The sequence below is a fragment of the Pimephales promelas genome, chromosome 2 (genome assembly GCF_988280905.1).
Source record: "Pimephales promelas chromosome 2, fPimPro1.hap1.1, whole genome shotgun sequence".
NCBI classification, from domain to species: domain Eukaryota; kingdom Metazoa; phylum Chordata; class Actinopteri; order Cypriniformes; family Leuciscidae; genus Pimephales; species Pimephales promelas.
Genome location: NC_142770.1, coordinates 1035806 through 1054522, shown reverse-complemented (window position 1 = coordinate 1054522; position 18717 = coordinate 1035806). Strand labels below are relative to the sequence as shown.

Here is an 18717-nt window from a genome sequence, read left to right as displayed (position 1 = left end):
ATCGTAATTAACAAACCGCGTTTTTCATCCATTTAAAATATATCAATTTTAATAAATTCGCACATCCCTAAATAAAAACTAAGACACAAGCTGTTCCATAATTTATATTTATTGTAAATGATTGCGGTTATTATTTACACGTATGACATGAGATTATGAGTATAAAATCTTCAGTAGAGTAGCAGCAGCAGAGTCAGGATCATGACGATCTGTGTCCCATGATGCAACAGTCCCTCATGGGGAATAACTCACCCTGCTCGTGTGTGTGTGTGTGTGTGTGTGAGCGTCAGAGTCCCGAGAACACGAGCGGGAAGATCTGGCTGTAGTTCTCCACGAAGTGCACTTCCAGTCCCTCGGTGATGTAGTCGGCCAGATCCGAGAAGTCCTTCCTGTTCTCGGCCGGCAGGATGATGCAGGTGACGCCCGCTCTCTTCGCCTGACAACACACACCACACACACTGAGGACACGTACAAATACACTACTGTATATATATCTGGATCATCACAATCATCCTTAATTACAATAATCATTTATGTCTTGTCTATAGAAATGTGTGATATTGTGATCGAACGTCCTTAAATTAAAAGTGATTTACTTATAAGGCAGTAAACCCCAGTAACACACACACACACTCACAGCGATGGTCTTCTCCTTGATGCCGCCCACCGGCAGGATCTTCCCGGTCAGAGACACCTCTCCGGTCATGGCCAGGTTCTGTCGGGCCGGGGCGTCGAGAGCCAGAGACAGCAGAGCTGTGACGATGGTGACGCCCGCGCTCGGCCCGTCTTTAGGAGTCGCTCCCTGAACACACACACACACACACACAGTCGGAAAGATGGTATTTACGAGTTGAACGCACAGGACTGTGACGCTATTCTCTTCTGGAAACACACTGTTGCATTATTGTCCCGTTTTCAGTGTAAAGCTGCTCGAACACACGCTCTTCACCTCGGGCACGTGCAGGTGTATGTGGGATCCCAGCAGGAACTGGTTCTCCGGCTGCTTCTTCATGAGGAACGAGCGAGCGAAGGTGTACGCGATCTTAGCGCTCTCCTTCATGACGTCTCCCAGCTGCCCCGTGACCTCCAGCGACCCGTCTCTGGGCCCGTCCTTGCCCACCGGGTCCCTGGCGCGCCGCAGAGACGTCTCGATGAACAGCGTCGACCCGCCTGAGGACAGAGAACGCTTAAAAGCTAATCCTCAAATAAAGTGGGGAAAATAATAAAAAGGTCTAAAATAATGTGCTAACTAAATCAAGAAACAGTATATATATATATATAAAAAATATTATTTCAATATTCATTTAAAAAAAAAAATTTTTTTATTATATTTGTGTTATTGGTAGATTTGATTTGTTGATTATTCTGTTGTAAAGCACTTTGGTTCACCTATCGGTTGATGTAAGGTGCTATATAAATAAAGTACATTTACATTTTACATTTAAATATATGTATATATATATATATATAATATTAAAATGCCAAAAACATTAACTTAAATGTAATTGGAAAAATAAAGCAAACCAAAATAAAACTCTAGCTAAAAATAAGCTCATAAAAATGTCAAATTAAAAACAAATAAAAGCACAGATAAAAAATTAATTAAATTATAAAAACGAAAGATTATGATAAATAAAAAAAATATTAGATGTGGTAAAATGTCAAAATAAAGCACCAACTAAAAATGTTTTAAATCATAAGTTTTAATAATGATAAAATAAAAATGTATTAAAATAAAGCACCCTCTAAAATTAAAGGCAAACCAAATTAAAGCACTATCCAAAAATGAAATCATAATGTAAAATCGAAATAAATCAATTTAAGTTAAAATTTAATCAAGTAAATAATTGAAATAAGTAATTTAAAAATAAAAACATCAAAATAAGGCAGCAACTAAACGATGAATAAATAATTACTATAATAATAAATAATAATAATAAAAATAATTATTATAAAAAAACAAGTCAAAGCACCAACTAAGAATGAATTATGTCATAAAAATGTTAAATTAAAACACATAACTTTAAAAAGAGAATTACAACAAAGCAAAATCATACTAAATGTTAACAAAAATAGATAATAAAAAAAAAAGTAACACGCTTACTAACCGAGACCATAAAACCAAAGCAGCGCTAAACTATTCACAGAATCTGGACGCGAGTAAACCGAGACTGAGCGCTCACCCATGGCGGTCCAGGCCAGGCCCATGACGACCCCCGGGGGCGTGGTGTCGTACATCCGGTCCACAGTGAAGATGGGCTTCCCCACGAAATCATGGAGGTTTTCCGAAGTGACGCTGACCTCCGACCCCTCGCCGCTGACGATCCGAAACGCCACTTTCCTGAACACCTGTGGAGGTCCAGAGCTCAGCGGGACGCTCAGAAACACTAACCCTGAATCTGAGTAAGTAATGAATCTCCTGAACCTTCTCCACTTGCTTCTGCAGGTTCCTGACGCCGCTCTCCCGGCAGTACTGTCTGATGAGCACGCTCAGGGCCTCGGGGGTGATCCGGGCCTTCTGCTCGTCCAGCCCGCACAGGGATCGCAGCTGGGGAACCAGGTATCTCTGCGGGGCACAACAACCACGAGACTTCAATGCATCCACAGGAACCAACTCTGCGGATCTCAGAAATGGACAGTTTCTCCTCAGCAACATAACCTGATGCATTGACTATAGAGAGTATTATCTGGGTTTTGTCAACCTTTCTGCTGGTTTAAGGTGGTCTACCATGTCGAAAACAGGTCCACCAGTTTATAGCCCATCTGATTAATCATCTAGTGCAATTTTGACCAGGTAGAAACTACGTACAACTGGTTTCAACTGGGTTTTGTCAAATATGTTGCTTTTTTAAGGTGGTCTAGCATGTCGAAACAGGGTCCACCAGATTTCAGTCCAACTGGTAAACCATCTAAAGCAGCGAATGACCAGGTAAAACCCATGTACAATCATCTTAAACTGAATTGTAACTGAGTTTTGTCAAACTTTCTGCTGGTTTAAGGTGGTTTAGCATGCCAAAATCAGGTCCACCAGCTTTCAGTCCAACTGGTAAACCATCTAAAGCAGCAAATGACCAGGTAAAACCCATGTGCATTCATCTTAAACTGTTTTTAGCTGGGTTTTGTCAACTTTGTTGCTGGTTTAGGGTCGTCCACCATGTCGAAACCAGGTCAACCAGCTTGTAGTCCAACTGGTAAACCATCTAAAGCAGTGAATGACCAGGTAAAACCCATGTACAATCATCTTAAACTGGTTTTAACTGGGTTTTGTTGAATTTGTTGTTGGTTTAAGGTGGTCTAGCATGTCGAAACCAGGTCCACCAGCTTTTAGTCCAACTGAAAAACCATTTAAAGCAGCGAATGACCAGGTAAAACTCATGTACAATCATCTTAAATTGGTTTTAGCTGGGTTTTGTCAAATTTATTGCTGGTTTAAGATGGTCTACCATGTCAAAACCAGGTCCACCAATTTGTAGTCCAACTGATAACCATCTAGTTGAGTTATGACCAGATAGAAACTATGTACAACTGGATTTAGCTGGGTTTTGTCAACTTTGTTGCTGGTTTAGGGTCGTCCACCATGTCGAAACCAGGTCAACCAGCTTGTAGTCCAACTGGTAAACCATCTAAAGCAGTGAATGACCAGGTAAAACCCATGTACAATCATCTTAAACTGGTTTGAACTGGGTTTTGTTAAATTTGTTGTTGGTTTAAGGTGGTCTAGCATGTCAAAACCAGGTCCACCAGCTTTTAGTCCAACTGAAAAACCACTTAAAGCAGCGAATGACCAGGTAAAACCCATGTACAATCACCTGAAATTGGTTTTAGCTGGGTTTTGTCAAATTTATTGCTGGTTTAAGGTGGTCTACCATGTCAAAACCAGGTCCACCAATTTGTAGTCCAACTGATAACCATCTAGTTGAGTTATGACCAGATAGAAACTATGTACAACTGTTTTTAGCTGGGTTTTGTCAACTTTGTTGCTGGTTTAGGGTCGGCTACCATGTCGAAACCAGTTCAACCAGCTTGTAGTCCAACTGGTAAACCATCTAAAGCAGTGAATGACCAGGTAAAACCCATGTAAAATCATCTTAAACTGGTTTTATTCACCATTTTATAATGTGATTGATCACCTAATGGCCAAGTACAATCTGTGCACAACCACCTTTAGGAGTTATGGCTTGTTAACTTTCATTCTTGAACCAGCAAACTTCCAGTTGGCGGCTTTAAGCTTTACCCATAATGCCAGACACACCCCCATCAAGTGTCGACGATTTTCAGGAAAAAAGACCAAGTGAACGTACCTCTGCAATTGCCAGTTTCTCCTGAGCAACGTAGCCTGATACGTTGATCATTTCCATTCGGTCTCGTAAGGGTTCGGGGATGGTGTCGAGGACATTGGCCGTACAAATGAAAAGAACCTGAAAACATCAATGTAGGAACAATAACACCAGCGCTTCAAATCAACTTTTATTTGGCTACTAAACTTTTAACTGAAGTTACCGACCATTCAGAAATTCTTCGTTAAACTTCTTCGTAAACTTCCCCAGCAAAGTGATTGAACATAATAAGTAACAGCCAATTGGCTCGTGTTTCGACAGCGTTTCCCACCACTGGTGATTTTTCAAACCCCAAATAAAACCATAGTCTTCCAACAAATGTGCAATATTTTGGCGAGTTCATACCTTAGACAGGTCGACAGGCACATCCAGGTAGTGGTCAAGAAAGTTAGCGTTCTGTTCCGGATCTAAAAGCTCCAGGAGCGCCGAAGACGGGTCACCCTGGTACCCCCGACCGATCTTATCAACCTGCGCCACACAGAGATGAACCATTGAAAGGAAACTATGACAAAGATATCGCTTTCCTTTTTCAAACTGATTATTCCCGATTAATATTCGATTGACCTGAAGAATGAAAGATCATATACTTTGATATTAATATGAGCAATATCACGCCCATAGTCTTGTGAAATGTCTTTACATCTTTAATTTTGATTGCTTGAAAAGATTGCTTTATCAATAAAATTACAATGTATTTCAAAAACTCAAGAACTTTTTCAAAAAATGGCGGTATTTCAAAAATACTTTGAGCACTTTGTACGAACCCTGTTTATTGTTCATACCTCATCAATAAGGACCAATGGGTTTTCAGTCTTCGTTTTCTTTAGGCACTGGATGATCTTTCCTGGCATCGCACCAACATATGTCCTCCTGCAACGCACCAACACAATCATACACAGAATCGAGTACCAAGAGCTTGAAAAGAAGTGTAGACTCAGGAATAGTTTGAAAGATTGTTTTAATCAACACTGATGTCTAACACACTCAAGTTAGTATTAGGTAAGAATACCGGACACTCGAGATCAAAAATGTCACCGAATATTATGGTTTTGCAATAATTTGGTAATTTGTGTATATTTGTTTTGTTTCCATAGCAGTGAGGTTTATTGTATTTGTTCTGTCTATAGTCTGTGGAGTCGCATTCAAGTATGTTTTTCATTGTACTTGGTAGGGCTGCAAATCATAATTGTCGATCATTCGCTTGAAATTGTAATTGCGATTATGAATTACAATTATCACAATTTACATTGAATCATGTTTTGATTTGCTTTAATCCATTGTTTGAAGCCATATTTATACTACACTGTTAAATCAAAATGAACATCTAGAAAGAAAAACACATCTTAAGCACAGAATAATGTAAGTGGACGTTTTTTTGTAATTGCACCTTTGAACGATTACGTACTTGTGTCATCCGTGATTGTCATCGCGGTTGCAAATTTGATTAATTGTGCAGCCTGAGTACTGGTAACTTGAATTGAATTGACTTGAAATTATTTGAATTGACTTGATTTGAAGAATTGATTTGATGAATTGAATTGACTTGAATTAACTTCACTTGACTTGAATTGACTTGACTTGAATTGACTTGAATTGATTTGACAAATTGAACTGAATTGACTTGACTTGAATTGAACTGATTTGACGAATTGACTTGACTTGACTTGATTTGACTTCAATTGAACTGATTTGATGAATCGACTTGACTTGATTTGAATTGACTTCACTTGAATTGACTTGAATTGATTTGACAAATTGAACTGAATTGACTTGACTCGAATTGATTTTACGAATTGACTTGACTTGACTTGAATTGACTTGAATTGACTTCACTTGACTTGAATTGACTTGACTTCACTTGAATTGACTTGAGTTGATTTGACAAATTAAAGGTCAAATCTGGCGCAAAATGAACCTTTGGTCTAATAACTCTTTACATTCGATTATCATGAAAATAAATCTCAGAAAACGGTTGACTACGTACTAATGTGTTATTAGACCAAAGGTTCATTTTGCGAGTTGACCTTTAATTGACTTGAATTGACTTGAATTGACTCGATTTGATTTTAATTGACTTGACTTCACTTGAATTGACATGAATTGATTTGACAAACTGACTTGACTTGAATTGACTTGATTTGATGAATTGACTTGACTTGATTTCAATTGACTTGAATTGACACTTGTTGACAACTCCGTTGCAAAATGAACCTTTGGTCTAATAACTCTTTACATTCGATTATCATGAAAATAAATCTCAGAGAACGGTTGACTACGTACTAATGTGTTATTAGACCAAAGGTTCATTTTGCGCCGGAGTTGACCTTTAATTGACTTGAATTGAATTGACTCGATTTGATTTTAATTGACTTGATTCGACTTGACTTGAATTGACATGAATTGATTTGACAAATTGACTTGACTTGAATTGACTTGATTTGATGAATTGACTTGACTTGACTTGAATTGAATTGAACTGATTTGATGAATTGACTTGACTTGATTTCAATTGACTTGAATTGAATTGACACTTGTTGCCAACTCCGTTGCAAAATGAACCTTTGGTCTAATAACACAACTCTTTACATTTGATTATCATGAACATAAATCTCAGAGAACGGTTGACTACGTACCAATGTGTTGTTAGACCAAAGGCTCATTTTGCGCCAGAGTTGACCTTTTAATTGCCTTGACTCGATTTGATTTTAATTGACTTGATTGGACTTGACTTGCTTTGACATCACTGCTGGTGGGCGTGGCCTCACAGATGTGCGGCACGCATCACTCACCTGTGGCCTTTAATCTCCGCCACATCCGTCATTCCTCCCACGCTAAAGCGGAAGTATTCGCGATTGAGCGCTCTGGCGATTGAGCGGGCGATGCTGGTCTTGCCGACTCCAGGAGGGCCGTAGAAACACAAGATCTTCCCCTGCGTGCTGCCTTTAAGCTGGCTCACAGCTATGAACTCCTGCAGGAACCAACCAACCCGCATTGTTAATAGGATTTGTAAGCGTACAGAGATTGGGGCGCTTATGCTTGATCTTTACCAGAATGCGTTTCTTGACGTCATCCATGCCGTAGTGGTCCTCCTCCAACACCTCTTTGGCTCGGGCCAACTCCAGGTTCTCCACACTGTTGGTTCCCCACGGCATGGAGGTCAGCCAATCTAAGTAGTTACGGGTGACGCTGGGGATTTTAAGGATCAAAGTTTGAATGAGCGAAACTCCATGTACAACCATCTTAAGCTGGGCTTTCAGCTTCTTGGGCAGTTTAATGGATATTAAAGGATTAGTTCACTTCACAATTCAAATTTCCTGATGGTTCATTCTTCTAATATTTTCATGTCTTTCTTTCTTCAGTCGGAAAGAAATGAAGGTTTTTGAGAGAAACACTCCAGGATTTCCTCCATATAGTGACTTCAATAGAGAGCCTAAGTCCCTCCCCTTCCGGTCGACCACCATGGGACCTTATTTCGGAAAAATATTGAATGGTAGTCAATGGCGAGAGACAACAAATATTTTGATCTGGTTTGAATTGTGCCCTGAATTACACATATGATGTTCGTCAATTTAAAAGATACATTTTAAAGTAAAGAAAGTCGCAGTTTGATGTAAAACCGTTGAGGTATAAGACTGTGAAAATACGTAATTACAAAGACTACAAACCCCAAAGGCGCACATTTTCTCCCAATGAATGAAGCTAACTTTACTGAGGCTAACGTCTGTCATTGTTTCTACAGTCTTACGTTATAATCGTAACGTTACGCCGTCATACCCGAGTGTTTTGTACCAGACTGCACACACACGAGCAGCGGATCTCACTCGTTGTTTCGCTTCCTGGGAGATGTAGTTCACAGAGCGATTTTCACATAAAACTAAATGTTACTCTTCTGTTTTATGACAAACTGCGACGTTTTTGACTTTCAGAATTATCTTTTAAATTGACAAACGTCATATGTGTAATAAAGGGGAAAGTTCAGACGGAATAAAAAGATAAGTTGTCTCTCGCCATTGACTACCATTCATATTTTTTCCGAAATAAGGTCCCATGAGCCGGAAGCGGAGGGGCGGGACTTAGGCTCTCAATGGGGTCCAGCTTCAAAGTCTCGACACGATCCAGCCGAGGAATAAGAGTCTGATCTAGACTAACCAGCGGACATTTTATTAAATTAAAAAAATAAACATTTATATACTTTATAACCACAAATGTTTGTCTTGCACTAGCTGTGATGCGACACACTTTACAGAAACGTAGAGTAGGGCGAAAAAATCGTTAAAAATCGTCCGACGTCGTTGTTTTACCTTTTATTTCAAAGGGCGTTTGACTCTTGAGTCTTTGCACGTTCGCTTGATAAACACCAAGTCGGTATTTACGCCTACGTCCCGCTTGACCTTTCAACGTGATTACGTAATGTGTGTCGCATCCAGTGTCGGGTAAGTTACTCTAAAAAATTACCTAATTACCTCTTCAACAGTGTAATTAGATACTGTACTAATTAATTACTCTCTTTAAAAAGTATTTAATTACTTTTAATTACTTTCAAAATCCCATATCAATCTCAACCAGCTGAATAATACAAGGATAGACATGAATCTGTTTTAATTCTTTTAAATAAATACTATAAAATTGCATGAATTATCCTTAAACTGACCACGGTGGAGAAGGTTACATTATAAAAACATGCTTTTTAACATCAGACAATACATTTTAATGTTAAACCCACTATTGTTTTATGTCTGATCTGACATTTCACACTTTTTTCATACATATTTTACAATAATTCATACGAATTTGTACGAGTGCGGTCGTAATATTTAGACACCTCATAGAATGCGTACGAATCGCTGTGAGATCGGATTGATCTATACACGGTATTTACCTGTAGTAACTGTAATTAAATTACAGATAAATGAAGAGTAATCCCTTACTTTACATTTTCAAGGGAAAAGTAATTAAATTACAGTAACTAATTACTTAGTAATCGCATCACAGCTAGTGCAAGACGAGCATTTGTGGTTCTAAACTATATAAATGTTAACGTTTGTTATAAATGTCGCTGGTTTGTCTAGATCAGACTCTTATTCCTCGGCTGGATCGTGTCGAGACTTTGAAGCGTCACTGAAACTCACATTTGGACCCCATTGAAGGATGGAGGAAATCCTGGAACGTTTTCCTCAAAAACCTGCATTTATTTACGACTGAAGAAAGAAAGACATGGACATCTTGGATGACGTGAGGGAGAGTAAATTATCAGGAAATGCTAATTCTGAATAACAATGATGAAGTCCTTACTTGAACTCTGAGGAGTGGTTATCCAACAGCCCCAGTTTGTTCAGCTCCTCGTTGATGACCTCCATGATGTGCTGAGGTACAGTGCGGTCCTTCAACCTCTCCCTGAACTTCTCCTCAATGGCGTCTTTGTCCTCTTTCTCCAGGCCCAGCTCCTTCTTAATGATCTTCAGCTGCTCCTGGAGGAGGTACTTCCTGTGCGTCTGCTTGATCTTCTCCTCCACCTGAGGTACACACGCTTTGTGAGTGTCTCGCGCTTGGACGGTTAACACTTATACTGAAATGCTCACAAAGGAACCGAAATTTTAATTTTTAAAACAAGTATCCGTTTCCTGACCTCGAGTATTTCGATATTTCCGATTCCGAACCCTCACCTCTCTCCCGAGACGCTGCTGTAGTTTACTCAGTTCGTACTCCTTCTTCAGCAGAGAGAGCGCTTTGTAGAGTCGTTTGGGAATCTGTAATGACAGTTCTTCTGTTAGACACACATTGACGTTCTGAGACTGGGTTTGGTGGGTCGTAAACGTACGTTTGTTTCCTCCAGGACGTCCTGTAGCTCGTGCGAATCGGCCCCGGTCAGTGCCGCCCCCATGTCGCTCAGGTAGATCGGGTTATCCACTACTCTCTGCCCAGCCTGCATCATCTGGAGGACAGACTCTCTAGCAAACACACACACACACAGATAAACACACCGCATGTGGTTTTAACCTTCATCCTTCACTCGTGTTTCGTGACGCATCTTTCCCTCGCCAGCTCAAAATGACCCCGAAGCCCTAAAATTATACTTTTTTTGTCCAAAAAGCAACATTTCTTTTTATTATGCCAATATTTTTTTTCTAAATTAAAACTTTTTGTTATTTTTTACCTTTAAATTTCTAAATTCCTCACATTCTTTCAACTTAAAACTCACAATTTCATGCATAACCCTTTTAATTGAGCTCAAAATATCTTACATTGGGTGTCTTTGCAGACCTCTTGCGGAAAACTAATAATATAACATGATATTTCATGACTCTAGATGGCCTTATATCTCTATATAGAGTATATGAGCTGTTCTGCTGGGTCCTAAAGTCAGTTCACTTCAGTATGCATTCAGATACACATTATAAAATATTTTTTTTGGCAAAGTTTTAGTATTTTTAGTTTGAATTTAGAGCATTTTTAGCTTTTTCTATGTGTATTGAAGCATTTCTCGCTTTTCATTCATTCCTAAGGTAGGTCAAATTGACTCGAGAGGGAAGGATGTGTTACTTTTTTAAATTTCAACCACAAAACTCCTAAAATCCATTTTTTTAAAAAAAAGTGTGTATTTGTGGTTCAAGTGCAAAAAAAAGTCATGGGGCGTCTTTCACCTCTCTTACCTGTACAGTGGATTCAGAGCGATGATGTCCCGTATGGTCTTGACGATCTCAGCCGTCAGGGCCTGATGTAAAACAACTCAACGTAAGTGCTAAGCATACTGAACCAGGGTTATTATCGTTAACTAAAACCATTAAAAAATATATACTTTTTAAAATATTAATATAACAGAGGTCAACTGAAATAGAGTAAATTAAGATAATTTAAGTTAATAAATTAAATAAGTTAATAAATAAAAATATAAGGAATTATCGATTATCGACTTTCAAATATAAAGAACTATCAGTTATTGGCTTTCAGGCATAAGGAATTATCGTTATCGGCTTTCAGGCATAAGGAATTATCGGTTATCGGCTTTCAGACATAAATAATTATCGGTTATCGGCTTTCAGACATACGGAATTATCATTATCGGCTTTCAGACATAAGGAATTATGAGTTATCGGCTTTCAGACAAAGAATTATCGGTTATCGGCTTTCAGACATAAGGAATTATCGGTTATCGGCTTTCAGACATAAGGAATTATCGGTTATCGGCTTTCAGACAAAGAATTATCGGTTATCGGCTTTCAGACATAAGGAATTATCAGTTATCGGCTTTCAGACATAAGGAATTATCGGTTATCGGCTTTCAGACATAAAGAATTATCGGTTATCGGCTTTCAGACTTACGGAATTATCATTATCGGCTTTCAGACATAAGGAATTATCAGTTATCGGCTTTCAGACAAAGAATTATCAGTTATCGGCTTTCAGACATAAGGAATTATCGGTTATCGGCTTTCAGACAAAGAATTATCGGTTATCGGCTTTCAGACATAAGGAATTATTGGTTATCGGCTTTCAGACATAAAGAATTATCGGTTATCGGCTTTCAGACATAAGGAATTATCAGTTATCGGCTTTCAGACATAAGGAATTATCGGTTATCGGCTTTCAGACTTACGGAATTATCATTATCGGCTTTCAGACAAAGAATTATCAGTTATCGGCTTTCAGACATAAGGAATTATCAGTTATCGGCTTTCAGACATAAAGAATTATCGGTTATCGGCTTTCAGACATAAGGAATTATCAGTTATCGGCTTTCAGACAAAGAATTATCAGTTATCGGCTTTCAGACATAAAGAATTATCGGTTATCGGCTTTCAGACATAAGGAATTATCAGTTGTCGGCTTTCAGACATAAGGAATTATCAGTTATCGGCTTTCAGACATAAGGAATTATCGGTTATCGGCTTTCAGACATAAGGAATTATCAGTTATCGGCTTTCAGGCATAAGGAATTATCGGTTATCGGCTTTCAGACATAAGGAATTATCAGTTATCGGCTTTCAGGCATAAGGAATTATCGGTTATCGACTTTCAGACATAAGGAATTATCAGTTGTCGGCTTTCAGACATAAGGAATTATCGGTTATCGGCTTTCAGACATAAGGAATTATCAGTTATCGGCTTTCAGACATAAAGAATTATCGGTTATCGGCTTTCAGACATAAGGAATTATCAGTTATCGGCTTTCAGACATAAGGAATTATCAGTTATCGGCTTTCAGACATAAAGAATTATCGGTTATCGGCTTTCAGACATAAGGAATTATCAGTTGTCGGCTTTCAGACATAAGGAATTATCAGTTATCGGCTTTCAGGCATAAGGAATTATCGGTTATCGACTTTCAGACATAAGGAATTATCAGTTATCGGCTTTCAGACTTACGGAATTATCGGTTATCGGCTTTCAGACATAAGGAATTATCGGTTATCGACTTTCAGACATAAGGAATTATCAGTTATCGGCTTTCAGGCATAAGGAATTATCAGTTATCGGCTTTCAGACATAAGGAATTATCAGTTATCGGCTTTCAGACATAAGGAATTATCTGTTATCGGCTTTCAGACATAAGGAATTATCAGTTATCGGCTTTCAGACATAAGGAATTATCGGTTATCGGCTTTCAGACATAAGGAATTATCAGTTATCGGCTTTCAGACATAAGGAATTATCGGTTATCGGCTTTCAGACATAAGGAATTATCTGTTATCGGCTTTCAGACATAAGGAATTATCAGTTATCGGCTTTCAGACATAAGGAATTATCAGTTATCGGCTTTCAGGCATAAGGAATTATCGGTTATCGGCTTTCAGACATAAATAATTATCGGTTATCGGCTTTCAGACATACGGAATTATCATTATCGGCTTTCAGACATAAGGAATTATGAGTTATCGGCTTTCAGACAAAGAATTATCGGTTATCGGCTTTCAGACATAAGGAATTATCGGTTATCGGCTTTCAGACATAAGGAATTATCGGTTATCGGCTTTCAGACATAAGGAATTATCAGTTATCGGCTTTCAGACATAAGGAATTATCTGTTATCGGCTTTCAGACATAAGGAATTATCTGTTATCGGCTTTCAGACATAAGGAATTATCAGTTATCGGCTTTCAGACATAAGGAATTATCAGTTATCGGCTTTCAGGCATAAGGAATTATCGGTTATCGACTTTCAGACATAAAGTATTATCGGTTATCGACTTTCAGACTTATAGAATTATTGGTATCGGCCGAAATTGCATCCCAAAGTAAAGTAAGGCTGACCTTGACTTCTTCTGTGACCTGGAAGTCCTCGTGGATCACGTTGTCCACCTCCACCATGAGGACGCTGGGAAGAGGAAGCGCCTCCACCACAAGCTCCGCCTCCCGCACCTTCTCCTCCATGGCCTCGGCCGTAGACGCCGGATCCTTGCGGGAACGTTTCTGCTTCCGGCGCGCGGCTTTGAGCGGCTCGGCTTCAGCCTCCAGCTCCAGGGACGCCGGCTCCTCCGGCTCAACATCCAGCTGCTTATTGATGCGGATTCTGGGAGAAGATGAGGGGGGGGGGAGGTCAGAGGTCAACTTTCCTGAGACCGCCATTTTCAAAGCTGTGATTTCAAGCGTCACCTTCTGTGTCCCATCACAATCATACGGAGTTTGTCTCCGAGATCCTGCATCTCGTGGATCTGCACGAATGTTCCGGTGCGATAAACGGCATCCAGACTCTCCACCACATCCGACTCGTTACTGGGAAATAAACACGCCCTCCATCAACGCAACATCAACTTACAGTCGGCAAACAGTCGAATGCACGGGCACTTACCTGTCATCTTTCTTCAGAAACACACCTGCGTACGGCTGAGCGAGTCGAACTTTTCGCCTCAACAGGTCCATGAGCTGCTTGTTTTTTACCTTCAGATGACAAAATATTCACAAATATGCAAATAAGCTTGACTGGACTTCTCTCTCTCTTCCACACACACACACACTCTCTCTCTCTCTCTCTCTCTCACACACACACACACACACTCACTCACTGGATGATGAAATCACCAGCAAACATCATCAACACTGTAGTACAACTGCAGTAAAACAAAATAGGAAACTACAATGTCACTAAATATCAATGTCAAACTAGTGACATGTCATAAAATACTTTTTACTTATTTCTAAAGGCTTTTTTCCGCCTTGTATTTTCCATAACCACGATTGCGTCATGCATGCATCAGTGAGATCATCACCTCAATGATTTTGATGAATCTGGGAAACACGGGATTCCTGTTGATGGCGATGAGAGGCACGTTCGGGAAAACCTCGGGCACGAGCATCGTGGTGAGCGCGCTCATCTGAGGAGGAGGAGGCGAATAAGGACCTTCATCACCCCCGGACTCATCCTCAGCTCCCCCGCTACTCTCTGCACCGTCGCCCCCGGAGAACCCGCTTCCCTGGTTCCCAAAGAGAAACCTCTTCTGTTGACACCCGAGTCCGAGGCTCCCGGAGCCCGCGGGCACGCGCCGCCAGCTGTCATTCACCGCGGATGCTGCGACCCTCGCGTTGTGTAACGACTTTCTGCTGGATATACTGGAATATGAGCGCTGGATGTGGATGAAGCGGCTCCCGCTGAGAGGATCCCGCGGGAATAACGCGTTTAAACCGGCTCTGATCAGGACCGTTCCTGCTGATGAAGCTGTGCTGATGCTTCTGGACGCTGGACGGTATGATCTCCACATTCTCATGTACGCCGCCATCTTGGATCTGGAGTATTCTCTGCGAGTAGCACGTGATCACGCCGCTGTCTAGTTCTGATGACGGTGTAAGGAGAGACCACGCCCCCATTTGCATTTTAAATGGACAGTTCACTCAAAAAATGAAAATGTTGTCATTACTTAATCACCCTCATGTTGTTCCTAACCTGTATGAGTTTCTTTCTTCTCACAAAAGAAGATATTTTGAAGAATGTTGGTAACCAGACATTTTCTGGTCCAAATTGACAACCACATAACGCTATATTTATATGTATTCATTCATATGTACTAAACATCTACTACTTCATTTATAATTTTATGTATTTTTTACATTTAAAAGCTGCCAAATGTAATATTTTTTTAAGAATTAATATTTAGGTTTTAAATATTAAAATATTAATAGGTTTTAAAAACATCAGGGGCTGGGGTGAGTAATAAGATAACATGATTCGATACAGAGAATACTGTATATTGCAGGCCTATATGCGGGGGCAGACAAACATCCCTGGCACTATAACCACACCAGCCCACATTACCACACAGTCACACACATGCAAAGGTGAGGTAGTTAGGGGGGTTCGGGGGCATACCCCGAGAAATTTGGATTTCTCAGATCTACATTTGTGCATTTTAAGGTGTTTGAAGGTCATAAAAATAGCTTTAAAAGCATGTCAGTGGGCAGTAGCATAAAAGATTACAGATTCTTAAATATGAGAATGAGGATGTTGAAATGAATAATCCACGCTTGGATGCATCATAAAAAATAACATAATATTTTACTTATAATCAAGTATATAATGATATTTATTTATACCACAAAGCAAATAATATTAAAAATAAAAAGAACTCCATCTTTAAGTCGATGTGAATCTCACAGTTGAAACTGCTGGTCTTGAAGATGAATTTTATTCACTGTAACAAGTTTAGATCATGTTTCTTTTTCCTGTCGCTCGTTGGCTGATTAGCACAGACTTATACTGAAGAGATCTTTCTGTTCAATGGTATTATTGTCACGTTCGGTGAGGACACTGACCTGAAAGTGCCGGATCTGAAGATGATCTACTTCCTGTGATTGTATTTTATATGACTGCGTAGAGAAGATACTTGAGTGAAACTCTTCCCACATGGAGTGCAGTGATACGGTTTCTCTCCAGTGTGGATCCTCTCGTGTGATTTCACGTGTCCTGAAAGACGAAATCTCTTGTCGCAGTGTGAACACTTGTACGGTTTCTCTCCAGTGTGGATCCTCTCGTGTTTTTTCACATTTTCAGGCCGACAGAATTTCTTCTCGCAGTGCGAACACTTGTACGGTTTCTCTCCAGTGTGAGTCCGCCAGTGTAGTTTCAAATTCATTGCGGTAATAAAACTCTTCCCACATGCAAAGCACTTATGATCTCTTTCACCAGTATGTGTTTTCTGATGAAATTTTAAACTCTGCATACGTAAAAATCTTTTTCCACAAAAAGAACATGAATGTGGTTTCTCCTGTGAATGAACTAACATGTGGGTCGACAGGCCTGAAGCCCTCGAAAATATTCTACCACATTGATCGCATTCATATGGTTTTTCTCCAGTGTGGGTGTTCATGTGTTCCTGAAGGCTTGATGATTGTCTAAAACTCTTCCCACACTGATCACATGTGAACGGTTTCTCTCCAGTGTGGATCATCATGTGAAACACAAGACTCTGTTTGTATTTTAATCTCTTTCCACACAAAGAACATGAATATGGTTTCTCCTGTGAATGAACTCTGAGATGGCTCTTTAGGTCTGAAGCCCACAAAAATGTTTTACCACACTGATCACATTTATGCTGTGTCTCGCCAGTGTGGATGATCATGTGATTCTTAAGGTGTTCTTGTTGTGTGAAACTTTTCCCACACTTATGGCAGATGAAATATTTCTTGTCTCTTTCCAGTGAAGAAATACTTTCAGTCTGCGGGGAAGTTTTTTCTTCAGTTTTGACATGATGTTTCTCCTCTCCAATCTCCTCATTTTTCTCCATCAGGCCTGAAATGAAAATAAAAATAACAATTTTAATGCATTTTAATAAAAAAAAAAATCTACACATGAGGTATACCGTATGCTTATGGGAATATTGCAGAATTTATTTGTGAACTGATGTGAGTGTTGGGAAAATAATGATAATAAGTCCACTAAAAAATAAATTACGCTGCATTATACTGCAATTCTGTCTGTGGTTAAAATACCACTCAGATGATGGAGTCCGAATATAAACTTAAATAATAGTAAATCATCTATATTTAAAAGATTAGTATTACTTTTCATATCTGACACGAACATACAAACTAAAACAATGTGACAACTATTTTTATAGATTGTTTTTTCTGATTCCAGTCATTAACCGTAACTGATTATGTCCATCATTAATTTATTGCCACATCAGGAAAGCAAAAAATGTTTCTATCCACGTGAAATTCCCTCACAGATCGCTACTTAAAATTTGAAAGCACATACATTCAATAACACTAATACTCTAAATATGATTGAATGATTTCAACATTTTCCAAAGATGTTCGTTTCGTGCTGAACTAAATCAGTCAACAGACGCCAGAAAAGACGCACATTTGGCGCTTTATCCGATTAAAACAACTCAGAAATAAGCCCGTAAATGTTGCTGATGTGTAAATACGCGAAATATCTGACCTGCAGAACTTACCTCAGAAGACACAACAAACGCGCTGAACGAGGAAGGAAACTACTGATGACGTCAGCGCGGTGATGCAGGATAAACGCGCCAATTCTTTCAAAAGAACAATTCATACAAAATATTTATAACATACAATAAAGTAAATCTAAAAGTTAAAGTAAAGAATAATTCAATCTCAGTCATGTGTAGGGTGAAAAATAATTTATCAGACAGTTTATTCTCCAGCATCACATCTGAAATCGTAGTATTATTGTACATTTTAACAAATCCTTAAAAAGTGCAAGTAAACAATGGCTACATAAAAAAATGACAGCATTCATCAACCTTGTTACCAAAGTTATATGAAAAATAATAATAAAAAAGTTAATCAGAAACTATAAAAGAGATTTTGACTGTTTTATGCCAAAAATATGCCATTCTCAATATTATTTAATTTTGGTGTTTTTAAACTTCATTGATAAAAAATAAATAAATAGATAGATAAAAGGCTGTGTATGCTACTGGACACATCTTCAGTGATGTTCCTGGAATCATTGGGTGTTTCTGGTCTTTCAACATCATCCACCCTCCTCCTCCTCCTCCAGGTGACCCCGCTGTGGCTGATCAGACCCCAGCTTGTGTCCAGTTGGCAAATCTAGCTACCCTGCCCCATAGATCTCCTCTCTTGAGCCATAGCCATCTTGAGGCTTTCTCTGCCGCTTCAGTGGTATTGCGGATTGCTCTTCTCCTCCTCATCCCATCAATGCCAGACAGACTGAAGACTCTGGACAGGGATCCTACCTCTATTGGGAGACACCTTGTTCTCCATCCAGCTTGTCGACTCTCGCTTACTAGCCCCTCGTACTTGGCGAGCTCCCTCTCAAACGCCTCTTCCAAGCGGTCTTCCCGAGGGACTGTAAGCTCTTGTTTGGTGGACTCAGACAAGAGAACGACATCTGGTCTTAAGGAGGTGGGCACAACCTGGTTGGGGAACTTGAGTTGCCGCTCCAACGCTCCAAGTC

The 18717-nt window shown here is 39.5% G+C and overlaps 2 protein-coding genes across 4 annotated transcripts; both read right to left on the bottom strand.

Annotated features, from left to right (window-relative positions):
• Positions 1-93: 93 nt before the first annotated feature.
• lonp1 (lon peptidase 1, mitochondrial) lies at positions 94-15049 on the bottom strand. The gene is made up of 18 exons (XM_039682078.2): positions 14543-15049; positions 14125-14213; positions 13929-14048; positions 13587-13845; positions 10988-11049; positions 10156-10285; positions 10001-10084; positions 9630-9850; positions 7385-7523; positions 7127-7305; positions 5120-5207; positions 4683-4805; positions 4302-4418; positions 2426-2566; positions 2184-2349; positions 950-1170; positions 638-802; positions 94-436 (listed from the first exon to the last, which is right to left on the bottom strand). Exons 1-18 carry the CDS (start codon positions 15047-15049, stop codon positions 287-289), a joined length of 2961 nt encoding a protein of 986 aa, XP_039538012.2. The 3' UTR covers positions 94-286.
• On the bottom strand, positions 14974-17821 carry LOC120486211 (uncharacterized). Of its 3 annotated transcripts, XM_089133702.1 has the most exons (3): positions 17726-17821; positions 16080-17055; positions 14974-15103 (listed from the first exon to the last, which is right to left on the bottom strand). In XM_089133702.1, the coding sequence occupies exon 2, from the start codon at positions 17048-17050 to the stop codon at positions 16106-16108; it is 945 nt and encodes a 314-aa protein (XP_088989828.1). In that variant the 5' UTR covers positions 17051-17055; positions 17726-17821; the 3' UTR covers positions 14974-15103; positions 16080-16105. The 3 variants fall into 3 exon arrangements, with proteins under 3 accessions (XP_088989828.1, XP_088989825.1, XP_039538021.2); XM_089133699.1 differs by lacking the exon at positions 14974-15103 and having other exon boundaries at positions 15285-17055; XM_039682087.2 differs by lacking the exon at positions 14974-15103 and having other exon boundaries at positions 15285-17055; positions 17713-17765.
• Positions 17822-18717: the final 896 nt, after the last annotated feature.

What these genes read in the sequence shown, in the direction of transcription:
- LOC120486211 (XM_089133702.1), bottom strand. Translation starts at nt 17,050, where the DNA reads ATGGAGAAAAATGAGGAGATTGGAGAGGAGAAACATCATGTCAAAACT.
- lonp1 (XM_039682078.2), bottom strand. Translation starts at nt 15,049, where the DNA reads ATGGCGGCGTACATGAGAATGTGGAGATCATACCGTCCAGCGTCCAGA. An exon ending in CCTGGCCTGGACCGCCATGG is followed by an intron (nt 1,171 to 2,183) that starts GTGAGCGCTCAG and finishes CTCTGTCCTCAG; the next exon opens with GCGGGTCGACGCTGTTCATC. An exon ending in TACACCTGCACGTGCCCGAG is followed by an intron (nt 803 to 949) that starts GTGAAGAGCGTG and finishes GTGTGTGTTCAG; the next exon opens with GGAGCGACTCCTAAAGACGG.